The following is a 27,159-nucleotide window of genomic DNA, read 5'->3' on the forward strand; positions in this document are numbered from 1 at the left end:
CTTTTAAAACACCCTGGACACTCAGGTGTAATTTTGTTTACTTAATTTATCATGCATGTTTCTGGGTAATGGGAGGGAGCTGGAGATAAACCACCGAGGCACAGAACTGCAAGCTCAGCGGAGAAATACTGTCATACAACACACTAAAGCTTTTATATTTTTATAACAAAAGTTAACATTATGACCAGCAACCACTAACTCATTCCAAATGATTATCAGGATGAATCCAAATAGCCCTCCTCTCTCTAGCATGCAGCAATGTAGTCAAAATGAGAACGACTAATGGCCTTGCTCTTTCTCGCTTGTATTATCCATACGTATGCAAAGAAAAATAAAAGCAAAGCTTTCAAAATTGTGGGCCGCATATTTTGAGTTTTATTTTGTCTTCACAAAGATGCGAGGGCCGGTTAGAGACGGAGAACAAGGTCTGACGTGGCTCAAGGGAATGAACTTTTCCCAGGTGTGTACTAGAAGCTTGTCATGTTTACAAGATATGGAAATCACCATACATTATATCATATGGTGACACATCACAAGATAACAAATTCATGATTTCGTATTGCATTTTAATATAATTACAAATGTGGGGTGTACTGACTTCCAGCTGTCATGACTTCATGTTCCCGGTCATCTTCTTCATCATCTTGCTCCTGATGGCTCTCATCTCTCTCACGGTCAGCTCTCTCTTCCAATTCAGCCTCCTCATCAATGGTGCGGGTAAATGAATGTTCTTGCGGATCCATGTCTAGAGAGTCCTGATTGTCTGAGATCTTAACAAATAGACAATGTAACATGTTACTTTTCAATGTTTTAATACAATAACTCAGTCTACAAGAAAACCCTATTTTGTGTAAACCTGAGGTAGCTGAGAATTATGAACCATGCAATTTCCGAGCCCCTTATACCAATGAAATACACACAAAACACTTGTGTGACTTACTCTCCTCTCCCGGGATGAAGATCGTGTCTGAATGAAGTCCATATTCTTACATGCAAGCAGGCGATTTCGCACCATGTAAACATTACGATAGATTTCTGCCAACGACTTAGATGGCTGGTCTCTATAGGAAAAACAAAATGGGAGAATTTGACTATCAAAAAAAAAAGTGTATAGTTAAACAATCTTATTTATTACCTTCCCTCAACATGTGCTTGTTTGAGCAATCCAGTGTGCTTCAACAAGGCTGCTAAAACAAATCTGGACACAGTATCTAATAGGGACTCATTACTCAGTGAGGCGTTGTCCCAATCTGAAAAATAATGCACAACTTATTCAGAACACTTAGTCAGACTTTTCAGGACATTTCCTTGCAGTTATAGTCTAATTCTAGGGATGTTCAATACCACTTTTTTCAGACTAATACAGGCTTGCGGGCAACTCGTGATCCCTGCATTATCTCTATATATCATAACAAATAATGAATCAAATTACTAAAAACGTCATTTAAGTGGTAGAATTGCGTAATTGCATGAGGATGTTAGCGACTTTAGTAGACGTGGAAAATATCTTAAGATTTAAGGGGGTTTGGGTTACATCGGCAATTGCTTTAGGAAGGTGAAGATGTGCCTAGTCTAAGACAGACCTTTGCTGATAGCATAGTCTTGCATGCTGATCCAGAGGCTGTTGGCAGGTTCTTTGGAGGAGCCTAAAGCCAAATCTACCAGGATACTTAAGCTAGGATGCACTGTGCAGTCAATAGGCTTCTGCTCTTCATTATCCGACAGTGCAGCCTCCAGTAATGAGCTGATACAAGCGTCTTAAAGAACAAAATAAAAATTAAATGCAAGTAAACAGAATGACAAGTCAAGAAAATTTATGTAAATGTAAATATGAATTCTCTTTACCCAGCTGTGGGATGTCCATCTCCAAACCATTGCTGAAAAGAGGGGTTCTGAGCCAGTAACCAGTATCCTGCTCCTCCAGAGAGGCAGGGGCGCCCTGCAGCATCCCACCAAGACACCGACCTACCAGCAAGGCTACCGTCCTCTCCAAGTCAACAAGCCACACCCAGGACAACGCTGGCGGGGGAAGAGACATTCCTGAACCTGGCTCTGCGAAGTCTGACATACCTAGGAAGTTGGAATAGGCAAGATTGTCTTGAACTGAAAAGTTACACTAAAATGTCTTAATGTCTATATATTTCTTCAACATTGATGCCCGTCCTTTGTTGGCGAACATGACCGCAACTTAAGGGACTTTCATAATGCGGACTTCGTACTGCGGGGCGGCATGTGAGGACGACAGCATTCTGATACAGACTTGCCTATATTTGGAAGTGCTTGTGTAGCAGCCTACTAGGAAGTAACAGGGAGGCTTTTCCCACTCGTTGGTTTATTGACGTTTGCATTCTGAAATCACTCCGCCAGCCCCTCTCCCATTAGATGTGCCTTTTGACGTCACCACAACGCCAATATAAACTTGAACATCTTTCAATTCAAGGGTGTGGCACGGCCACTGAGGGCTGACAAACTATGTAGCACGCTGATTGGTGAGCTTGGTGGGAGTGGAGGGAGATGGTGTTTTTGTGTGAAATAGTGGACACTAGGGCTGTCACTAACAAATCTTCAGAATCAATGAGCCTATTGATTATTCCGTTGATCACTTAGGACATCGCTCCCCTCCACCCTCAGGACTACTGCATTGTATACCTAAGCTTGAGGCCTACCACACATGGTACAATCTAGGCTTGATCATATGAAACGATGAAGTGGTTAAAATCCGCACCATGAAGAGGCCATTGCAGCTCCTGGTCCTCCAGAGGGAAGGCAGCAGGCAACAGCCTGTTTAGCCGGTCCAGCGGAGGGAACAAGTCAAGGAGGTAGCTTAGCAAAGGCCTCGCCACAGACACAGGAAGAAGCAGCAATGAGTTGGTGATCTGACACAGCATACTGCCTGCCGCTGACACAAAGATCACATCTGGAAATGACAGAGACGTATTGAAACCATGAACACCCATAGAACATTTCTGGAGGTCTCCAAATTATTGGCTGTTTTAATAAAAATCCTACTGATAGAATTGTTATAAAATTGCAGAAACATGAAGCACTATATAAAAGTAAAGATAATGGTTAGTTTGTAGGACAACTCTTGAGATATAGGTTTGTGGAATATCGGTGATAATGGTCAACAGACCAAATTGAACTTGGTTTGCCAATGTCATACTGATTCATGAATAATGAAATATGATAATAATGAATATCATACAGTCGCTGCTATGTGGAAAACACTTTTGTGTATTTTGTAATTTTTGGAATGAAACCAAATGCAGACACCCAATTTATGTCCATTTTGTCTTTTATTTTTATTTTTACATTTTTGTTTTGGGGATGAAACTGAACGCAGACATCCCAAAAACGTAAAAATGTTTTAAACAATTACAAAAATGGACATAAGTGTTTTTCACGTAGCAGTGACGATACTCTACTGGTGTAAGTACACATAAACAAACCAATATAAAAAAATTAAATACCTTGAAATAGAGGCATTAACTGCCTTTATAAATACTGTAACAGTATTCCATGATGAATGTACAGAAGAAAAAAGCTTTGTGCAAGGAAAATAGCAAAGAGGGCGCAATACAAATATACTTTATTGTTAAAGTGACTGATTACTCATTCATACCTTGTAGCTTCTCGCGTACGCTGCCATTCCATGAACTCTCTTTAATCAAAGTGGCCGAACGGGCGAAGATATCTGTGGCGTGAGGTAGAAGGAGTTGCAAATGCTTATGGAGCAGGGCAACACTGCTGGAGTTCTGGAGAAAACAGAATGCATATACCGTTAGTGAAGTATGTATGGCACCAGCTGTCAGGGCCACTATTTAAATGATCTTACAGACAAAAAAGACACAATCTGTATACAGCAGGGGTTGACGAGAATTTCTGTCGGATTAATTGATGACATCCAAACACAGGCTCGCTCGCTCGCTCGTTCACTCACTCTCCTAAAACTAGGCACGGGCCCCATTACTGTGTTGAAGGTATAGCAGGGGTTTAAGAAGTCAGTTTCAAAAACAGCTAAAACTATCGTTATCTGTAATAACTGAGACACTTATTTTTTTCTCTTCCTGGCTGAGCAGAGGGGGCAGGGGTTGAAATTACACACACATAGCCGCAAACAGGTGCAAGAGATGAAGACAGTCATCGTCACGTTAGATTAGGCCTCTTTGGCACAAAAGTAGATTGTTGACTCGAGCTAGGTATCACTATGACCTTTCTCCTAGTTGTGCAACGTCCTATCTGCACCCTTACTTACCAGTTGAAACCAGTTAAGACCACAGAGTCACACATAGGGAAATTAATACCAAATACATTGTTTTAGTGATGCTGAGCCCCAATGTGGGGGCGGCTAGGGCAATATAATATTATGTTGGAGAGGACAGACATTTTTCTGCATCTAGCAGAAATGGGCTCCCCGGCCGTGTCGCGATCTTTCTGGTATCCATTAAAGGGGAACCCAAATATGTTCTTTATAATATGTTCCATGCACCCCAACTAGTTTTAACACGGTATTCTGATTAATAATGACATCAATGCGTGGATTTTGCTGCTTGACTCAAATATTATCATAATATTATCAGAATGCTGTGTTTAGACTAGTAGGGCAAGACAGCATATTGTAAAGAAATGTTTTGTGTAATTTCCCCTTTAAATAGCTCAACTGAGAATATACAGTGTTCTGGTAGTAGTTACTGTTACTGGATTATTGCGGTCCCTTCTCGAGGTTTCTTATTTTTCCGCTCATGGTTTTAAAAAAAAGTTTTTCCTTGCCCTCTTGTGGTTCGATCAGGGGATGTCGTTAATATTTGTCAACTGTGGGCATGTAAAGCCCTTTGAGACTTTTTGGTGATTAAGGGCTATAAATAAACTTGACTTGACTGTTAGTATAATACTGCGAGGATTAACGATAAAATGAATGGGAGACTTCTCCAGAACTGATTCAAAATGAATAAGCCAATGTACATTATTCACTTTAGCGCAAACAAATTAGAATGAATGTTTTGAGAAGATGGAGTACCGGCCCCATTGGCATCTCGGGCTTCAAGCTTATCTGAATGAAAACTGCCTCAGCATAAATTGGTAGGAGGGGTGCTACAGACCTTGCAGTATGTAAACAACTAATGACCTTTTCACAATCTATTAGCACCCTCAATTGGTGGAAATATGACTGCAATCACTGAGTCATTGTGAGGGGAATGTCGCCTCAGGTGTCACTACTGTTATGACATGTTTGGCATAGTTTTTACACCGGATTCACTCCCTGATGCATCACACTCATTTTTATCGGGGTTTTGTACAGGTAGTGACTGGGAATTGGGATCTAGCAAAACCACTAAAATGTTATTGTTCCGAGACTGGGATTTTAACTCTTGTTCCCTTTGTCAAAGGTAGCAGTGATTCCAAATCCGGGGACATGCTGTCTGAGGTAACAAAATGCTACGTGAAAGATGAAAACAAAATAAATTCAAAGTGGCTGCTACAATGCTATGTTCAATTTGTGTAAATCAATGAAAAATGACAGAGCTCCCAGTATGAGACCCAGCGTAAACTACCTACTAGGACGTCAATTTACCGAGCTAACATTAAAGGTCCCATAGTATGAAAATGCACTTTAGTGTTTTTTTTTTTATTAATAATATGCATCCCCGGCCTGTCTACAATCCAACCAGGTATGAAAAAAGTCCGTCCGCGACTTCTTTAGCTTTCTCCTCCTTTCTAAAATGTGTGCTTCAAACGGGCAGATTAAACTTCCGTGACTTAATGACGTAAAAAAAAACACGGAAGTGCACTCGACCCAGCCCCCTCGGGTTAGTGGCACCACCTCTGGTAAATATTTGTCACACCCACTGAAATTTGAGACGCTGGCTGCTTCTTTGTTTTTCTCTTTTTCTGCTCGCAAATGCTCCGTGGAGAGGGGAAACAATGATCAGGAAAAAGTGGTTGCTTCCTTCATCCCAAGTCATTGAGAAGACAGTGGATTCATTTTAGTTTTGAAGAATGTGTACCGACATCATTTCTCAAAGTACTGTTTTGCTAGTGAAAGCCTGTTCAGAGCTGGATTTGCAACACGTTTAAACATAACGGATCGGTCCCAACAGTGTGACATGACTGCAAAGGGGAAAGATGTAAGTTTAACATATTTGATTTAGCCTTCCTTTCTATCGTTTCTAATAAGAGATGTGCACCCTCTACCATATTACTAGTGTATTTTTAGTGCCTAAAGTGGGAGGTACGGGAGATTTGCAAGTTTTAGTAAAATAACCATTGCCTAAACAATCACAAACTAACGCTACAACATAGTCTCTGTAGTAACGTTTTGTTACTTTTTCTTATGGTAAAACGTTATGCCACTTCTCCACATATTAAAATAGTTCTCAAATGTGTAAAAGACAGGTCTGTATTTTTCTTTTCTTCTGCTCCCATGGCCAGTCGGTTCCATTCACAACATTAGCACATGGCTACCATGACCGAAATCACTGCCCCTTAGAGAGAGAAGGGTATGGCCGAGGCGTGGCCTGGTGCAGCTATTTACATAAAAGTGACACACACCTAAAACAGGCTGTTTTGAACAGAGCGTTTTTTGGCTGATTTAGGGACAGCAAAAATATTAGATCCAAAATCAATTTTGACGAATGCATGTCACAGACATGTCTTTTACACATTTGAGAACTTTTTTAGTATGTTGAAAAGTTGAATAATATGAGACCTTTAATAACAATGATCAGGATAATCAGTGTATTTTTACGAGACGTTGCGTCATAAACTCGCTGAGAATTCGCCGAATGAGGTGATGACTGGCTGATGATAATGATATCCTGATAATATACAATATTATATAATCGTAACTGATGTCCAATTTTGTGGATGATCATTCCTCTCGAGCTAAAGTGAATTTGACAACAGAGTTAAAAGCTCGTTCGGTTGCTAGTTAGTTTTAGTCAAGCCCATTATAGTCTTACCTTGGATTAAACGTAGAAATGCTTCTTTTTCTTAGAGACATTTAGATGGAGGTGAGGCCGTCCACACTGTGTAATCCATTGAAGACATTGCTCCACTTTGTGGATTCCTCATGTCCGATTTACACAATCTATGTGCACATCGCTTCACTATTTTGCTTGTTGGAGGTCCACAGCTTGTTGTTTGGCCTAAATCTTTTGAAGCTGACAAATGTTTTGTGGATGGATTTTACAATGGACCTCCATAAGAGCTTCAAACCACATGTCGGAGCTGTGGGTGTTTGGGGGCGTGTTTTGCGAATGGTCAATTAAATACTGTATTGTTTTGTTTTCTTGCTATCATATTCTTTAACAGTCTGAAATTGATTAAAGCATATCAAACATTTGAAAACAACAAAATGTTTCAATTAAGGTCAAAACCTCAGCACAACGCACGTCCATGGCTCCAGCTAGTAAGCAGGCTGCAAGCAGCCACCTGAGATGTGCGCTTTGGGGCACGCGGACACTGATGCACTGTTCATTGGCTGGATCTCCACCCCAATTTTTGTGCAAATTATCCATATGAAAATCTTTACTATTAAATAAGTAACTATAGTGTTCCTTTACAATATCTTTATTAAACCTAAATCCGATTTGAAATGATGTGCAAAAATGTGTTGACAGCCAGACTGCTACATGATTTTTATCTATTGCTTGATTATTCAATGGCTCGTTAGGATAATCAATTGTAAAATTATTCAGTAGTGACAGGAACAATCAACAATCCATCACTGGCTACTTTTAAATGGACACATTTATTCGGATTAAAAGCTTCATGTACACACCCCATTCGGAATATTCTGACCCGATCAAGCCCATTCCGATCAAGATCTTATTCCGAACAAGAGGGGTGGTTTATGCCGATTGATAATCGATCAACGCGCAGGAAAACAGTTTAAACAGAATGGCAAGGCTGCATGTATGCGCATGCGCTGTCTTGTTGTAATGTGTCATGACATCGTCGTTTCTGTCCATTAAAATGGCGGCATCTTTACAAGATTTTGTTTGCGAGGGGGGAATTTGTTTTAAAGTACTTGGAACTTACTTTTATCAAGATCTTGCTTCAATAAAAGTGTTAACACTATCACAACTACTGTGCTAAATGACGAATGAACTCATCTTTATAAATCACGTGATCGATTTCAGCACGTTTCACGGCTGCCGTGGGGCTGATCTGATTAACGGAGCGGAACATGTCAACGACAGATCGGAATGGATCATGTCACATGTAAACACCACAGATCTTCAATTTGAATGATTTCAATCGGAATGACAAAAAAAGTTACCCTATAAACTTAGCCATTGATAACAGTGCTGCCAAAAAGGTCAGCCCAATAGAAATTTCCTAGACACCACCACAGTATTGGATAGAAATTTCATAGACACCACCACAGTATTGGACAATATATCAACTAATCGCACCTGGTAAGCTACCCTGTGGTTGTCACTTGTGATGTGCATGTAAGTGTTAAAACATTTTACATTTGTGGTTGATTTCATTGCCCCTTGTGTGACAAAATAAGATATGTGAGGTGCATACAGAACCCACAAAAGCAAACTGTTAAGTATTCATACCTCCGTCACGTGGTTGACGTGGCAGTAGGCTAATAGTTGCTTCTGCAAGGAGCAAAGGAGTTGGTGAAGGTGAGCTGGCTGGCTGCTGTCAGAGGAGGACATGCCCTGCTGCAACTTGTCACTGTTTTTCTCCAGCTCACCAAAAGCCTGATCCTGTAAAGTAAAGATCACAAAAGGGAACTATTAATTCATTCAAAGAAATGTCCGAAAAGTGCAAATACTTAATGACTTATAGATGCTTGACTTCTTTTTGTCATATCTTTTGGTATGCTATTTCGGACACGCAAATTACTTTACAGTACATACCCCACCATCTCCAGTACTTACAGTATAAAAACCAAGATTCCTCAGTAATGTCTTCATGAGGATCTCTGCTAGATGGGTGTCAGGGTGGCCTGCTGTGGCACTGTGGTTTGGGTCTGGGGACGCTGTGAATCCGAGGCCACAGCTAAGCACCTCAGGACCATCAGCAGGAGAGCTATAACCCAGGAGTGAGGCTACATGTGTGTGGTCCTGGAGACTGGTCAGGATGATGTCAAGCTGCATTCTCTGTGGCAATAGACACACTTTGTTAAGACCTATGACCAGTGGTAACATTGTCCAAAAGCTATTATATTCTAAAAAGGACATTTTCTTTATCTTAAAGCTGTCTTTTCCTGCTGTCTTAATTATGCATGATGATGCAAATTTTACATTTCCTATTGAGACACACTTAAGAGTAACAGATGTGGTCACAGCCTGGTGTCCAATCCAATTGAAACTTTTGAATCCTCATAGACTTGTTTTCAGTCATCTGTACATTAGGTACCTGTCCTTTGGACAGACTCTCCCATCTGTCAGGGCCCTGAGGCAGCAAGGAATGAAGCAGCTCCATCCTCTCTCTCAGTGGTGGCAGCAGCATGGTTGCTCCCACTGAAAGTGTCTCAATCACTGCCTGATAAGGAAAAACACTATTAGTTATCCGATATGATAATGGACAGTAGTAGACTGAACTAGATGGCATAGGTGACTTAAGAAATGTGTCAATATAACATTTGATCCCACCCCAGTCACCTCAAACATCTTCAATATTATTAGTACAATTGTTGAATTGTAAAAATAAAATTAAAAGTCTGGTAGTACTGTTTTGATTTAACCTTTAACTAACCAAATATTCAACCAAGATTATTTCTGTCCTTACATATGATAATATATACGAGAAATGTGACATGTAGCATTTTGTCAAAAATGTCTACATTTGCATTGGATTCATCTCCTGAAGTGAATGTAGTTCAGTCACAGCATTTTGAGTACAAATAAAGTATAAGGATCAGGTTTCTAAATTTGCAGAAATTTAGAAATAAATGCATTTGAAGTCAAAGCAATAAATACATGAAAAGGTTGAAAGCATTTTACACCAGACAGCACTCAGAATATCTCAATCCTGTGAATTTTTTGAAGAAAATCTTTTGAAAACTGGTTGATATGAAACACACCCTAAAATTTGCAATTTAATCTTTCATATACAGTTGTGCGAAGGATAATTGAAATTTTAAATTACACTTGACCTTCACTACATTAGCTGTCTACCATTCTTCATAGACACTTTTAGTCTCTGCAATGTACTGTGTATGTCATGTTTTGATCTTGCATTACCTCTTGAATCTCATCTGGCACAGAAGAGTCCATCAGTCTGAAAAGGAGATTCCTCAGTGGCCTGGCTTGCCGACCTAAGATACTTGTAGCTACTCCCCCGGCAAGTGCCAGAGCCAGATGATTTGATAAAAGCCGAAGGCACAGCTTAAGAAAGCTATGATGCTCCCTGAAAATACACAAATTTGTCAGAGGACAGCGCATACTATTCAAATTCTGTTCCTCCCCATGTGTCATTTTCCTTTTCCCCATAATTTTCTTTTATATACAGTAGCTGCAAATCACAGTAGACTGAATATAAAATAGAGGCATGTTCTATCCATGCTCCATTTTTATAGCAGGAGCAAAACTCAGTCAGAAACCAAGGAAGGGTAGCCTTCCTATAAGAGTATTGTCATTAGTAATGCTCTATGAGGTTTACCTGGACGAGGGGAAGGGGAGAGGAGGAACTTCGCTGTTGATACCATCACAATATCGGTCAAGGAAGGAGCGTAAGTGGGAGAAGGTGCTTTCCTCAAGGTCAACACAATAGGGTCTGTGCCAGGCTACCACTTGCCTAGAGTGTAGAAAACATATTTTTTTTGTCTACAATGCCAAGGGGAGAGAGTCAACATGCAAATGAATCTCAAAAGAGGGCTAAGTCCAATAAGCCTCATACTAACGGGTCAGAAGCTTCAGCCTACAGTATTCTTCATCCATTCAATTAAAGTAGTACAGACCTGAGGTATTGTGCTACGAGCACTAATATTTCCCTAAAGTTAATCAATAAATTGATAGCTGACCTGTCTCTGGGAAGGGCTGTCCAAGCCAGACTGTGGGAAGTCCCTGCTGAAATCTGCTGTACAGTCACCCCATCCAAGCCCACTATCTTTTTCGGTTTTGTGATTGGTCCTGTGGAGTTTCCCTGCCCACACTGGCCCATGGAGTTGTTTCCCCATGCATATACTTCATTGTCTGTAGATGTTAGTTGGGATGATGAGGAGTAATAAAGTTTAATTTCCAAAGCACCTACAGTTCTACGAATGAGTTCATTTCACATATTTTCCGTGCATTCAAAAGGGAGTATTATCTTAACGTGGTCTTTAGATTTTGTATTGTAACACACTTGCATAATTACTGTCTAATATTTCACAAACAGACTCATACTGTGTCTGAAACAAAAGATAACCATTTGTGGGGAAATTCAAACATTAATACAGTCACTGACAACATTTATCAAACAAGAATGTCTTCATATTCTTATTAACATTTAGCCTGTGGCTGCTGTTTAGATCCAATGTCTTGCATTTAAAAAAAACTGCAGTCAGGAGTGAAACAGAGCAACAGAAGAACCGTACCATGCGACAGGGCCAAACAATGGCTGTCCCCTATGGAGATGTCCACCACCCTGGTCGTAGCCAGCTCCTCGATAAGTTTAGGTCTGAGTGCTGTTGCCTCGGAGGACCCGCAACCCAGGCAAGCACCGCAACCCCAACCATACACCTACAATCACAGTGACAAGGAACATTGGCAGATGATTCCTCCTCCGGTACTTATAATGCCGTGAAAAAGTATTTGCACTCTTCTCAAATTCTTACTTCTTTGCATAGTTTTCCCACTTGAATGTTTGACATTATCAAAAAATGTAAATATCACACAAGGATAACCTAGGGCTGGACAATAAAACAAATTAATTTGATACATCGTCATTTTAAAAATCGAATCGTTTGCTAAATCGTTAAATCGAATTTTGTCTTTTGGATTATTAAAAGCTGTTGTTCTTATGTTCTGTTACATTCAAATATTTTTCTAAATTGTAATTTTGTGGCAGAATGCTGGATGGGTGGTTTACAATACATGTTTACAATAGCTACCAACTACTTAATTGTGGCATTTATGAAAAAAACTATGAATGATCATTTATTATCAGTATACATTATTGTTGTCTGAACATTTTGCACAGGAATTATTTTTAATAAAGGAAACCGTTAAATAAATGTTTGTTGGGTTTATTAGATTAAAATCAATTAAAATCGTAATCGTCCTGGATGTCAGTCCAACGATAACCCAAGTAAACATAAAATGCAGTGCTTAAAATGTGATTTGATGTATTAATGCTGCTCAACGTAGAAATTTGGCCAAAAATATCTTTACAATTGTTTTTTAAATTTACAATTGCTTATTTTTTATTTGACATTGATTACTCAAACATCTTCGAATTTAGATTAATACCTTAGCTGTTCACAATGAGTGCCTTTGGCCAATTGTTTTCAGACTGGATTCGAGTTAGAATTTCCCACCCTCTATCTTCGGATGTGATGTCATGTGTACGTGAAGAAGGGAGTGTGTGCATGTTAATTTTTCGGCCAAATGTAGCAATAGTGATTAGAAATTCAATTTCCTGCATTGAGCAGCTTTAAGCGTAAAATAATAATAATAATAATTTCAAAAGCTAACAAATGGTTGGGCCACTATCAGAAGCAACAACAGAAATTAAGTGTTTTCTTTTAGACCGCAATGTATCCACATTACCTGTCCAGTTGAAGTTAAGGCAAGAGACGACTGGCTTCCAGCGCACACTTTTCTGATGAACATCCCTTGCAGGGCTTCCACCACTTTTGGTTTGTAAACACGATTAGTATCACCATGACCAAGTTTCCCTGCCAAACAACAATTTTGTTTTTATTGTACTTTGTAGAAAAAAATGCATGCTGAGTGAGCATAACATCGTATTCATCCACAAAGCGATTGTTAAGAACAAACTTTGATATATGCGTACAATTAAAAAATATATTTTGGATTGCAGTACAGCTGATGCGCAAACTGACAGTTTGAACATGCATGTATGAAATAAGACAAAGGATTTCAATGTTCAGTACATTAAAAATTAATTATAACAGTATTTTTATGTGGTAGTGATAATACAGTGCTGCTCAAAAGTTTGTGAACCCTGCAGGCATGGTCAGATTTTTTGTATACAATATTAAAATAGCCTTATTAAATGTTTAGTCATACCCAAATCTACAATGCTGACATTGAAAATAATGGACTTGAACAAAAAGAATGATAATATTGTCATTCATTCTTGAACAAAAGTTGTTGATTTAAGAAAAACTCAGATTTCATGGGTGCAAAAGTATGTGAACCTCACCCACTTAAGCAGACATTGCACCTCCTTTTGCAATGAGAACTTCATCCAAAACACTTTCTTTAGTGATTTATCAGTCTTTCACATATACTTTGGGGGGATTTTTGCCAATCGTCCTTGCAAAATGCAACCAATTGAGAGAAGTTGGATGGGCATCTAGCATAAACTGCCCGCTTCTGGTCCCACCTCAGTATTTTGAAAGAATTTAAGTCAGGATTTTGACTGGGCACATCCAGAACATGAATCTTGTTGTTCTTCAGACATTCCTTGGTTGTATTGCTGGAATGCTTTGGATTATTGTCATATTGCACGATCCATCTTCTACCAGGCTGTAACTTCACAATGGACGGCTTCAGGCAGGGCTGGCCCAGGGCATAAGCAAACTAGGCGGTCGCCTAGGGTGCCATCTAGTGGAGGGGGCGCCAAATTGCAGGGCAAAAATATTTTATTTTATTTATATTAAAATATGTAAATGACCATGCTATTATTTTTGTTTTTGCATTTTTGTATTGCGTTTTATTGTGCTATTATAATATAGTTAATATAGTATACTTTTATTTTGAAGGATACAGGAAAAGGTCTCCTAAATCGGTAGGAACTGACGTAAGTAACCGACGAACTGCCATTAGTAGCGCCGTCTTCCAAGTGCAGAGAAGACGTGTGCGCGCCACAGGAAATCAGAGAAAACTTGAAGTTTACAACTAATTCAGTGAACGATTCTTTAGCACCTGGCTGAGAAGGGAACGAGGATCGTATTGGAGCAATGTGTCATTGTTTAACTAATGTTGCTATATTTCATGTTCATTGTGTAATTTACTGCATAATAAAACGTTACCGTTTTCGTCCACTGGAGTGTGCTAATGCTCCTTGGTAAATATTTAGCAATGCTATTTGCTCAAGATTCTGTTTTATTGACTAAGAATCTGTATTTCAGTATGATTTATTTTTGTTTTAAGGTATTTATAAAGGCAACAGGCAAGGTTAAAATGTTTATTTACAATATAAATTGTACTCAAGAGATTGTCAAGGCTATAAAAAGGTAATAATTTAAGGCAATTCATTTATAGTATATGGTAGGGTAACCAAATGTGTCCTCTTTTGGGAGGAACATTTTTTTTCTTACATCCTGTTGGGGCGTCCGGGAATTTTATAAATTCATGAAAATGTCCGGTTGGCATTGCGTGAGTAATAGGAGGTGAAGTACACTGTGTAACTGCGACTGGGACCACAATTTCCAATTGTCCAGGTACTCGCTGGCAAAGTTGAGATGGGCAGCTATGATTTTTTTTGTGAGCAGAGGCTTCTACCTAGCAAGGCTTCCATGAAAGCCTTGTCGATTTACTTTTCTTCTGATTGTTGAAGCATGCATGTGTCCCAGATGCAGCAAAAGAGGTCTACAAATCCCTTGATGTGACGCGCAGGTTGGCTTTCACCTGAATTAAAAATTTTCTTGTGGTTCTTGCTGATATTTTAGAAGGTTGTCCACTTCTAGGCAGGATTGTAGTAATTTTCAGTGTTCTCTAGTTGCAGATTATCTGCTTCAGAGTGGAATGATGAAACACATTTTTTTTTTAGATGACTTTATAGCTTTCCGACAGATGTGCTGTCACTACCCACTTCCTGAGGTCCCCTGAGATTTATCTTCCTCTCAGCATGACTGACCTGTATGGGTTCACCTGGGTAAGACTAAAGTGATGTGGTTTTGTCTTCGTTTCAGTCACTAATGCACAATTTCTTTGCTAAACCTCTCATTTCATTGGTCCATTTCAGTGGTTAGTTTAGCTACCAATTTGTCCTAACTGAGCACTTGTTTTAAGCAATACAGCTCAGAGTTCACTTACTTTTGCACCTACATAAATTGACCAAAAACTCTTTTAAATTAAGTTTTGACTACACAATTGATTAAAAAACAACAATGCATTGAATTGATAAACCTACAACTGTTATTTCATATAAAATGTAATGGTTCAGATTAAACAATAAAATCAGGTTGAAGTCCAAATTGCTCAAGAGGTTCACAAACTTTTGAGCAGCACTCTATATGCCTCAACCAAAGTTTGTCTACAGTGACCAATTGTGTAAAAATGTTTACACACCATTGTCACCTCCTCCAAAGGACCAAACAGTACGGCCATCCTTTGACAGTGCAATAGTATGAGAGCTACCACATGACACTTCTCCCACGTTGCTGATGTCTTTGACCAAGGTGGGAATGTTTCGGCTGTTGCTATCACCGTGACCTGCATTTAAAAAAATACAACATGACAGACTGCATATGCTAGGAAAGCGCCATTCTTTAAATGAAAAGCAGCAGAAGCTGAAACAGCTACTCCTTATGAACAATGTGGGCCTACATTTTCTTTGACAGCCGTATTCTATTTTCCACAAAATGTGTATAATGAAAACAATGCAATATAGGGTGCTGCACTGGAAAACATGGCAGCAAAAGCAAAAATGTCAAATGGAACAGAATATACCATTAGATCATATTCCATACACACATTTTGGTGTCTTGTGCTCATGTAAATAACTTACCCAATCTTCCAAAATCACCTTCCCCCCATGTGTACAGCTCTCCATCCTCACAGACTGCAGCACTGTGTCTGTAGCCAGCAGATACACATACCACCACCTGAGGTAAAACAGTAAAAAAATAAAAAATAAAAATAAAATAAACTTCGCATATTCTTATCAATGCTGCTCAAACTCATTAAATTTGATTTCCTTTTCATTGTTTTATGAGTAGCATCCATTACGTAATTGCATTTGAATCAGTAAAATAACCCAGGAGTTGACTAAGGGGAAAAGTGAGATAGGAATTCCAATATCTAATCAGATTAAATTTGTCACTGAAATTGAAGTTAACTGACTGAAGGTATACCTTTCCTTGTAGAGGCCCTTGGATAAGTTTAGGGTACTTCTGTGTCGAGCTGTTCCCGTGACCCAGCTTGCCATAATCACCATCACCCCAGCTGAACACTTCACCCTCCGTAGTGAAGGCCAGTGTGTGGCCATCCGAGCCTTTAGACGATGACACCTTCTTGATGGCACGGTGGGGTTCAAATGTCAGCTTCTTCAGTGTGGACTGGTTGTTGGAGTCCCCAAGGCCGAGGCGGCCATAGCTTCCCTTCCCACAAGCCCGCACAGAGCCATCAGAAGAGATGACAAAAGTGCAGTACTGGCCTGCCTCAATCTGTAAAAGGAAGGACAATTCTGTAAATGTATCATGAACATTTATTTATCATGAAGATAGAAGAACCCCATGTTTCCCACATCTCCTAAAAAAGTATTATTATTTTTTAATTTGGGTTTTGCATGTTAAGCAATTTTACCATCTAAATACTTGATCCCAACTTTTTTGTTGTTGCTTGAATCGATTTAATTGCTCAATTCTGATTTAGTGCTTAAATCTATTTTTGTTTAGATGTCCTCAAATGGTAAATGGACTGCTTTTCTGGACTGGGGTTCAGTGTCTTGCTTGAGCACACTTCGACGTAGTCACCAGGTGCATAACCCACAACTTCACACATAGGAGAGGACCACTCAAGTGACCCATACCAGCTATCACGAGTTTGCATTCACTGAATACTTGACAGAAGTATGCCAGCCAGGGCAGAGGTGGGGGTTCCCCTGGCAAGTGGTTCCTCCATATAAAAGCCTCCATGTGCCCTATGACGGGCATGTCCTGGCGAGTGGGCCTCGTCGTAAAAGGGCCCCCAGCCTTCTAAGGAGCGTCACACCCCTACTGGGAAGTAAAACCCTGATACACAAACCAGGGCAAATGGAGCTTGTTAGCATTGGTTCGCACTCGTCTATGGGCAGGGACACCCAGACACCAATTCCACGTTGAGGCAGTTCCCAACCAGTGACCGGGCTCTGGCATGGCGTTGCAGCTCGTTGTTGCTACCAGTCGTCTCGGACCCTTCCTTGCCACTGGCCATCTGCATCGGCGGGCCAAGATGGTGGTGTTGGCGGACTGCGCAGCCACCTTAATCCTTTCTTTGCACAGGATCCCTCTCTCCCTCTTTTGCTTTCATCTTCTTTGGGACATCTGTACTGGAAAAAGTCCAGCGGCAACTGGCAGGTCGGTGACAGGGGCAGGTTTTGGATGAAGCTGGTAGCCCCTAGCCTATCTTGAGCACGCTGGCGGTGCAGGAAAGCTTTTAATGTTGGTGGGTCGAAAAGTGAATTGAAGCGGCACTCCCACAGGCAGTTACTTGCACGACTGGGCAGCCCTATTTAGGGATTGCACTGCCCACCTCGATATGAGGAGGTACCTAGAAATTGTGGCCTAAAAACTGCTCGCTTCATTTTGTCCTGAGTTAGTAGCCGCACCCGCTAAGGCATCCCGTCGAAATAACAGGAATTCGAGAAAAAAATTTTTTTTGAAGATTTTTGAAGATCGCCACCTGGAACGTCCGGACTCTTCTGGACCGCAGGGTAAACACCAATATCGATCACCTACGACGTCGTACAGCCCTTATCACGTGTGAGCTCGGCAGATATGACGTTGACATCGGTGCGCTCGGCGAGACTCGCCTTCCCGGTGAAGACTCACTCCAGTCGGCGCAGGCTATACAGTCTTGTGAAGAGGCCTGCCAGAGGATTCCGACAGAATATATGGTGTAGGCCTTGCCATTAAGTCAAAGTTGCTCCATCAGTGTCCCGAGTCTCCCATTGGCATCAGCGAGCGACTCATGACGTTGCGCATCCCAGTGGTCTCCAACAGGTATGCCACCATCATCAGTGCCTATGCCCTTACATCAGCAGACAAAGTGAAGGACGCCTTTTACAATGCACAGACAAGATCCTCCTGCTCGGCGACTTCAATGCAAGGGTTGGCAAGAACTATACCGTTTGGGGCGGCATCATAGTGAAGCACGGCGTCGGGAACAGTAACGAGAACGGCCTCCGCCTCCTCAACCTCTGTGCGGAACACGAGCTTGCCATAACTAACACCATTTTTCAGCTGCCCGACAAGCTGAAAACATTGTGGATGCATCCACGGTCTAAGCACTGGCATCTTATTGACTACGTCATCACCCAGCAACGAGATCACCAGGATGGATGTCCTTATCACCAGAGCCGTCAGAGGTGCCGAATGTTGGACTGACCACCGTCTAATTCGGTCATTCCTGCACATGCAAGTGCTCCCTCCGGTCTGCAAACGCCAAGGTGTGAAATGCATCAACCCTGCTCCTTTTGCAGACCCACAAAAGCTGACAGAGCTCCGTGGCGCACTTGCTGCTGCTCTTAAGGTCACTCCCAGACACTCTACCAATATGTCACGTGACGCCATCACAGAGGAGTGGAATTCGATCACCACTACTCTCCTCAACATGACCATCAATGTGTTTGGCGTCTCCAGTCATAAACACCAAGACTGGTTCGACAACAACGCTCATCAGATTCGGGAGTTAATTAATCAGAAGAACATCGCGCACAAAGCGGCGGTTGACAATCCATCCTGCCCGGTTCTCTGTGAGAGGTTTTTCCGCCTCCGTTCCACCATCCAAGCATCTCTTCGGCAGATGGAGAATGACTGGTGGCTAAAAAAAGCTGTTGAAATACAGGGATTCGCCGACACGCACAAATCACACCAATTTTACGACGCTATCAAGACCATATACGCGATCTCTTTGTAGCATTCGTCGACCTCACCAAAGCCTTTGACACTGTCAACCGTGACCCTCTTTGGGTTATCCTCCACAAATGCAGTTTACCACCATTCTGAGAGACTTCCACACAGGTTTGGTAGCAGGAGGCATTGTCTTCTTTTTAACATTATATTGCTTTGAAAATAACTAATATAAATAAAACAATAATAATCTAAATGTAAATAGAAACCTGCATTTGTTACATATAACTACAAAAAACTGGAGCTCCTTTGACTAAGTACTCTGCAAACAGGCATTTAAAGATCAGGAATAAAAAACATTAAAAATAATAATATTATACAGCTGTTTTCTTTTCACGAGTCGTCTGAGCGTTAATGAAACAGTTGAATAACTTGGCATTCGGCTGTTCATATTTTGGTGCGTCTGTGTCCGAGGTTATTGATCTGGCAAATAAATGATAAAATGATTCCCTGGAATGGAGGGATTAATGATGACATGCATATTTTTGTACGTGTGAACTGTACCCATCTGTAAAAGTTAGAAAAGTAAATAAAGAATAAAAAATTAAAAAAAGGACTCCCTGCAATGTGCTCACATACTAGCCATTGCTTTTTGGTGCATTGAATGAGTTAAATGAAAACAAGCGTAGTGATGTCGCTGCTTGTCGCACCACTTTCACTCAATGCAAGCGCGCTATCACGGCAGGGGATATTTTCCGGGGGAAACTACATTGGCACAACACCTGTATGGACCCGCATTTGTGTCTCACAAGATATCTGGGTAAAAAAGGCAGCTAGAGCTCACTAGTCAGGGAGTGAGGGATCTGTCCACCCTCCCTCACTGAATAGGTGTGATTGGAACACTCGCATGGTGGCGCGCCCATGTGAGTGCAGGCCAGGTGCACCTCATTCCCATTGATTGAACTCATTGGACTGTCTCAAGTGGCAGCCAGGGGAGGGGAAATGGGATACTCTTTCTTTTGTGAGGCAATGCTTATTTGACAATTGTTAATCTGACTTTGACTTGTAAGACCAAAACATGGACTGCATTTCTATATGTATATTTACTTGTATATATTTTTTTCAGATCTGTAGATATGCTGTTAAGTGTTTTGTATGTGGGCGGGGTCACCCTTCTATTAAGCTTGGTGGTTGAGGCCGCCACTTTTAAGGCCCCGTCCAGACGTAAGCAAAGCCGGCTTCGTTCCTCAAACAAATCTCGTACACACAGAAGCATTTCAAGACTTGCGTGTGACCAAAAGAAGACGCTGAGGACGTTTAACGGATGTAATGTATATGCCAAGTCTGGAGTAATACTGTAGCGCAGAAACAGGGAGTTATTGGAAAGCGTAGAAAAAGAATCAGCGAAAAGACACTTTTTTTTTTACTTTATTGCAATCTACAGAACAAACATGGCTTTGCATGTATCAAAACAACATGAAAAAGACGAACACAGGAGAAGTGACAATGGCAGGTGATTCAAGTACACCACTTGTTGAACGTGGGAATAAAGAAGCAAAATATTTTTGCTGAAAAAGCATAAGCATGCTAAGGAGGCTGCGCAAAACGACTACGACACTGCTATCCGCCATTGTTGTTGACAGACTGACGGTTCGCGCGCAGTCATGCGGGAATTGGCGCATACATCATCAATCTGCGACAATGAGTCGTCATCGAGCTGCGACCATTAAGTAATCGGTGGAGGAGTATCCTGCATAAGGTGTCCAGACGGACGCATACGGGGCGCGTATTGAAATATTTCCACTCTGGAGCCCGGTTTCAAAAGTGATTGGTTTCAAGCTCTGAAACCGCGCCATCATGTGGACAAACGGCTTAAACGGTAAGAAACTTGTGAGGATACATTGAAACTGGCTTTTGGGGGGTTTCGAAAATCTAAGAGGGCTAAGAGGGTTTCGAAAATCTGTATTTTTGGGAGAAAGCCTGATGTATGTGGAGGGGATTCACTGCTGAACCTGGTGCATGGTGAATAAAGAAAAAAGCAAGAGCTCGCAAACTTTGTTCCATCTTGGTTTTTGATTACCGACTTAGAGGCCATGGCCATCCACAGCTAGTAAGAGGCCGGACAACAACAAAAATCGTACAGACAGGCAACTCACTATTGGTCAATCCCGAGGAAACAATTGTAGGAATTTAGGAAAGGAAAATTCTGATATGCCAGACTTTCTGCGTTGTAGTCGTGAAGTGTCCCAGATGCCAGATGACAAATAGTAGTTAGTAATTAGTATGTCACATTACATGGTCTATGACTGGGGTTGACACACACGGTCCTCGAGGGCCGGAGTCCTGCAGGTTTTGGAAGTTTCCGTTCTCTAGCACAGCTGATATATGATCAGCAAGCTCTGCATAAGCCTGCTAACGATCCTTTTGATTGGAATCAGGTTGTGTTGGAAGAGGGAAACCGTCAAAACCTGCAGGACTCCGGCCCTCGAGGACCAAGTTTGCACACCCCTGGTCTATGCCGCATCAAGACAACTCAAAATCGGCAACAACACACTACGTTTGTCTGCGACACATCTATCGGGTCCAAATTGGGTCTACATTCATGTCGTCTGACCTCGGCATTAAAAAGTTAAAAGTGCGAGTGAACGTGCTATTGAAAAGCGGTGGCATCCGCTGAGCTCTTGCTGGTGTGCGAATGCCACCACGTCTGTTTGTACGACATTGTTTCTTCTGAAGAACTATGAACTCTCTGCCTCTGGGGCACAGCATTTCTTATTCCTTTGACCACAGCATAGCCATCATGCCGTCACTGCACGCAACAGAGTGTCACATTATAGAGAAGCAAGCACGTTTTTGCAATGTAACCCTGCCAAAGACAGCGACACAGCCCTTGCGGCTGCAAAACAGAACTACTGTACCACTGCACTAAGTGCACCAGAGCTGATTTGTTGTCTTACCGTCTGTGCATCAGCGAAGCTGGGGGCCAACTTGGGTTGCAGGATTTTCTCCTGGGTACCCTCCACTAGTTGATGGCTGCTGTTACTTCCCCACACATAAACCTCACATGTTTCAGATACTACAGGTGCTTCACCCGTCTGGATGCTGTCTGGACTAACACAGGTCCGAGAGTAGTCGGATGCCATTCGACATACCTGGAAGAAATACTTACAATTAGGAGAATGCATTGTATATAGATTTTGAGAGTAACCTGCATAGTAATTTTGCTAAATCAATTGTGCCATTTCAAACAGCAACAGAGCCGAAAGGATATGGACTTTTTTTTCAATCAATAAAGTAAAGTAGGCTAATAATTAAAACCACAACTGTCAAAACTGTACAATTAAAAAACAAACAAACTAAAAAACAAAACATTATATAGGCTCTAAGCCTTACTAGTATGAACCAAAGGAAATTTAAATATGATAAATATTTATCAAGGTTTTAGAGCTATCATTTATTAATTATGAATGACTTTTTCTTTTATTAAAAATCATTACATTTATTATCTTTTGTTACTTATAATTATAGTTATCGTTTGATTTTTGTTTTTTCAAATGGCATCGCACTTGCGGTGATGTAGCAACGAACTTGTTGCTATTGATGTGCAGTGTTGTCATCATCCTCAAATACGGCATGTTTGCTCAATTATTGACATTGCATCATCAAAGAAAGCAAGTGATTTCAACACTCAAGATTGGTGAATAATTTGTTTAAAAACAAACAAACACACACACACGTGGGAACAAACTAACAGTATAGATTTTTTTTTTTTTTTTAAAGACCAGACTCTGATGTGAGGGATCGGCCAAAGGCAGCGATATACAGGAACAGTGCTAGTTCTGGTAGGGCCACCACAATTTGGCTTAACGTAGAACCCTGCGGTTGTCTCTGTGTTTGATTCTCAGTTTTGAGATTCAATATGTATTGAAGCACAACCTACACATTTTGACCCGCAAACTTCAATGCAAAACCGCTTATTTTGGGTCTTGTACTACTCACAAAAAGTTAGGGATATTTGGCTTTCAGGTGAAATTTCAGGACGAGCCTGAAATGCATTCAAACTTTTACAGGTTAACTTACTTGTCCAACTGTTAAATATTTCAGTACTTGTTTGCACAAGTTGCTGTTCTCTAACGAGGAGCTAACGGCAAAATTCACAAATGACAATGCTCCAGCTCATAGAGGTTGCATCATCAGGGAACAACTGTTGGAAACTGGTGTACCTCAAATGGAATGGCCTGCACTTTCTCCAGACCTGAATCCTAATGAAAACCTGTGGGATCAGCTGAGTCGCCGACTGTGTAGAGGCTGGAAATTCTGCACCCCAGAACCTCAAAGACCTAAGAGCTGCCCTTCAAGAAGAGCCATGCCTCAGCAGACAATGAGTCGACTTGTAAACAGCATGAGATGTCAAGCTGTAATTGATACTCAAGGGCACATGACGAGTTATTGAGACGTTGACATTTTTTGACGTGGTGTACCCACCAATGTTGTTAACTTTCCTTTCAATTAATTGTTTAAAATGAAGAAATCACCAGTGCATCCTTCTACTTAAATGTCCTACTTTCATGATATTATATCACTGTAGCGTGAATTTTTTACATTTTACATTAATTTCACCTGAAAGCCAAATATCCTATGAGTTAAAGCTTTTACTTTGACAGCCCTTATATATATACATACAGTAAAAATACTACATAATAATGTAGATAAATACATAGGTCATACATTCATACAGGTGAACTAGGAAAAAACATGGTCTTACTTCTTCAAAAAGACAGAGTGCTGCCTCATACAATGAACATAGCCCATCAGGGTTCCGTGTGGGTTCCCTCCATTGACTGCGATCTGCTGAAGAGCCCTGAAAGATCACATTCCCAGATTGCAGGTTTTGTTTATACAAATCTTAGAATGCTAACTAACACAAGGCTATATATATTGTCCTGCTCTAATCTGAGGAAACGAGGAAACTCAGAGAGAGTTTTTCTATTTTCAAAATAATAATAACTAGAGCTGCGAGCAGCTACGAAAGGCCCTCGCAGCCTGGGCCACTTTGGAGTACTGGAGTGTTAGGATACTGGCATATTGGAGTACTGATAAACTGATATTTGATTTTTTTTTTTTATCTGACTTTTAAAAAAATAAAATTAACTTTTAAAAAACTAAAATTACCGTATCAAGGTACAGCCCGAGGTAAACCCCGCAATGTATGAGTTAATGACCCAAATAAAAATCTGCAATCAAGTGAACCGCGAAGCAGCGAGGGACCATTATATTGCAATATCAGTTATTGTTACATTCCTAAAAGAAACACCACTTTGTAAAATTTTCTGAAGAGAAAAGGTATTGGGAGTTCCATGAGTTTTTTGTGCATTTTAAGATCTATAACAATATAATATACAAGTCCTCCAAAATAGCAGTAAATCGCTATTTTTTTTAAATTGCAAACTTGCCCTCTAATGCTTATCAGTATTGGATTACAACACACTAAAGCCAGAACACACTTGCTTTACTCATTAATTTACTTACCAATGAGCGTCTCATCTGCATTAAGATGTTCATGAAACAATCATAGCCAATGAGACCCTCCTGGCTCTGCAGCACCTTACTATGTTCCATAGCACTAACCACAGCTGATGCTGCCAGTGCCATCTCAATCCATTCAAGCAAGTAGCGAAGGGAACCCCTCTGGGAGGCGAGTCCAAGCAGCAACTCTGAGGCTAGCCGTCGACCTAAAATATCTGCCCCGGAGTTTGGCATAGTAACTCCCTTCAGAAAAGTTGTGACCTGGGCCAGACAGTCCAGGCCCATTGGTGGGATTTTACTCTCATTGGCCAGAGAAAGGGGTGGCAGGGAACTAACTACATCAATGGCCGTCCGAATGACATCATTACATAGGTTTAAGTTGCCATCTGCTCCCCCACACGGGCTTGGTGGAGGCGGCATCATCCAGCTTTGTCGCAGCAGAGCAAACAGAAGGCTGAGGCCTGTGCGAACACCCATCTCAATGAGTGCATCGGTGCTAGAGCGAGGCCGCTCACTGACACAGTGCAGATCACTGGAGCCTGAGTTGTTCTCTGGAGAGTGCTGCTGCTGCTTGACCTTCCCCTTGTCGTGATACTTGTTGGAAAGTGCATAGAATATGCGTTGAAGAACCAATACGCGTTTACGCAGGGCGGCAGCAAAGGGAGAGTCTGAGCAGACCATCTTGGCCAAAGCCAATTGGCTGCCCAAGAGAGCATCCAAGTAGTGCTCCTGTTCATCGCTGGAGAGGGACTCACGCTCAAAGTCTGGCAGTTGGGGACCCTTTAGACATAGCACCTGCTGGGGAAGCAGCACAACCTCTTTGTTGGCCAAGAGCTTCGAGTACAGGACAGAAACACCTTCTCGGGTGGCCAGCGACTCGCTGTCCTCTGTGATCCATGAGCTGTTTAGGTGCTCCAACCATTTGAGTTTTACCGGCGGGATCATTAACGCCATGGCATGTCACTCTGGAGCCATCAGTCCTGCAAATAGAAACAAACAAAATTCAATCAGTTAGTGTATATCTGCCTATCCCTATAAGATACAACTGGCTTAGGGCAAAAAGTGATCTTGACTGGTTGCCCCTCAATCACAGTGCAATCTTGAGAGGGGACTTAATTGGAAATTACACGACAGTTGGACCGACATTAACAAATTAGTTAATTTTTGCTGTTGACTGAAAACATTTGGGTTTGGCATCAAGAGATGAATATGGAACAAGTCAGCAAAATTTTAACTACACAAACTCATTCACTATTCATGTGAGTATAACTATTAGGAATAAATGTGACCAACGCGTTTTGTTTCCTAGTTTTACACAGTTTCTGTGCAGACTATGCAGTGAAATTGAGCGAAAATGGGAAATAAATCAGGGTTACTGCAAAACCGTCGACTGTAGCCAGTACAACCATTCGCAAGCCCCTGAAGACAGAAATCACAGAATTAATAACAGAGATCAAACGAGTAGAACAAGGGAGGAAACAGCAGATGACAACATTTACATTTACATTTACATTTGCCAATCAATTTTCTAGACTTGGACACCAGAGACATGAGTATGCATCTTTTCTGTTAAAGGAGATTCTGAGTAGGGTAGCCCACAAAAATGAATAGGTCCATTCCCTGTAGTGGCAGATCTTTTAGGAGTCAAATATTATGAGTGTCTATGAAGAGTTAAATGTCTACTCCTGTAGTGTTAACTTAACTCTGCTTAGTGAGTTAAAAATGGAATGCAAGATGAATACAAGTAGAGTAAGTTTTATGAAGTTGGTTTGTAGGCCTGAGAAGATACGGGATGCATTACTTTCAACTGTGTTAAATTAACATTTGCTGGACCACTGTCTCTATACTGTGATCATCTTACAACAAGTATTAGCAAGCTGTATAGTAGTATGTACTTTAGTTTTGTGTTGTGCACTGTACACTTAAATGTGAATAGGTTAAGTTGCTTGTGCCAAAAGCTCAACAGTCTTTTCATATGGCTGTACACTTAAATGTGAATAGGTTAAGTTGCTTGTGCCAAAAGCTCAACAGTCTTTTCATATGGCATTTTCCCCTCCAATATGTTCTTACGAAGCTTCTAATGGCTTACTGCAAATCTAAAAGTGACTTACAAGTATTGTAATCGCTCACAGCTGCACGTAGACTTGATAACATTCTTTATTGTATGCATTACACTGCTAAGGTTCCATTAGATATTTGATTTATACTAGCGTTAACTCCTTGATTAATCACAAAAAATAATCACATTAATCATATATTAATACAGATTAAACGCACTATTAATTCCGACCGCAGATGATCCGTTACGTTAAAGGTAGTGCAGGTTGTGTTTGAGCAATAACCATAACTCCATGCATTAAAGTAAATCATTTAATAATATATGACATTCAGAATATTTGTTCTAGTCAAAATTTTGAGTTCTTTTTTTTTTTCATTTTAAATTATGCAAGTAATTAACTGATTAGAAAAATGGAGGATAAGAGCGTGCAGTACATCAAAAAATGTGGAAGACATCCTGATAACATTAAATGTAGTACTAAAAATAGTTAACACATAACAGGTGCTCTTCAAATTTGGCGGGCGAAATTTTTTACTAATGTTTCTAAAATGTGATTAATCTGATTTGAAAATGTAATCGTTTGACAGCTCTAATTTGTACATATGATTCAGTCATTTTGTAAATCCATGCACGTGAGTAAACCTATTTGTCGTGAAGGAATGAAATG

General features: G+C 40.8%; 1 protein-coding gene across 4 annotated transcripts in view; it reads right to left on the reverse strand.

Moving 5' to 3' along the window:
• Nucleotides 1-27,159, reverse strand: part of herc1 (HECT and RLD domain containing E3 ubiquitin protein ligase family member 1) — an 80,822-nt gene that overhangs the window by 52,267 nt on the left and 1,396 nt on the right. For all 4 annotated transcript variants that reach the window (XM_086070618.1, XM_086070617.1, XM_086070619.1 and 1 more), the window contains exons 2-22: nt 24,437-25,413; nt 23,673-23,768; nt 21,865-22,059; nt 16,211-16,522; nt 15,865-15,961; nt 15,426-15,569; nt 12,714-12,841; nt 11,540-11,684; nt 10,985-11,156; nt 10,624-10,758; nt 10,206-10,371; nt 9,379-9,504; nt 8,898-9,119; nt 8,571-8,723; nt 3,623-3,755; nt 2,726-2,917; nt 1,846-2,070; nt 1,584-1,757; nt 1,136-1,250; nt 941-1,061; nt 599-770 (exon numbers count right to left, since the gene is read on the reverse strand). In XM_086070618.1, the coding sequence (XP_085926744.1) occupies nt 599-770; nt 941-1,061; nt 1,136-1,250; nt 1,584-1,757; nt 1,846-2,070; nt 2,726-2,917; nt 3,623-3,755; nt 8,571-8,723; nt 8,898-9,119; nt 9,379-9,504; nt 10,206-10,371; nt 10,624-10,758; nt 10,985-11,156; nt 11,540-11,684; nt 12,714-12,841; nt 15,426-15,569; nt 15,865-15,961; nt 16,211-16,522; nt 21,865-22,059; nt 23,673-23,768; nt 24,437-25,387 (4,174 nt within the window). In that variant the 5' untranslated portion in view covers nt 25,388-25,413. The remainder of the gene's footprint in view (nt 1-598; nt 771-940; nt 1,062-1,135; nt 1,251-1,583; nt 1,758-1,845; nt 2,071-2,725; nt 2,918-3,622; nt 3,756-8,570; nt 8,724-8,897; nt 9,120-9,378; nt 9,505-10,205; nt 10,372-10,623; nt 10,759-10,984; nt 11,157-11,539; nt 11,685-12,713; nt 12,842-15,425; nt 15,570-15,864; nt 15,962-16,210; nt 16,523-21,864; nt 22,060-23,672; nt 23,769-24,436; nt 25,414-27,159) is intronic.

The sequence above is a fragment of the Leptonotus elevatus genome, chromosome 3 (assembly GCF_054856555.1).
Source record: "Leptonotus elevatus isolate MCC_2025b chromosome 3, RoL_Lele_1.0, whole genome shotgun sequence".
NCBI classification, from domain to species: Eukaryota; Metazoa; Chordata; class Actinopteri; order Syngnathiformes; family Syngnathidae; genus Leptonotus; species Leptonotus elevatus.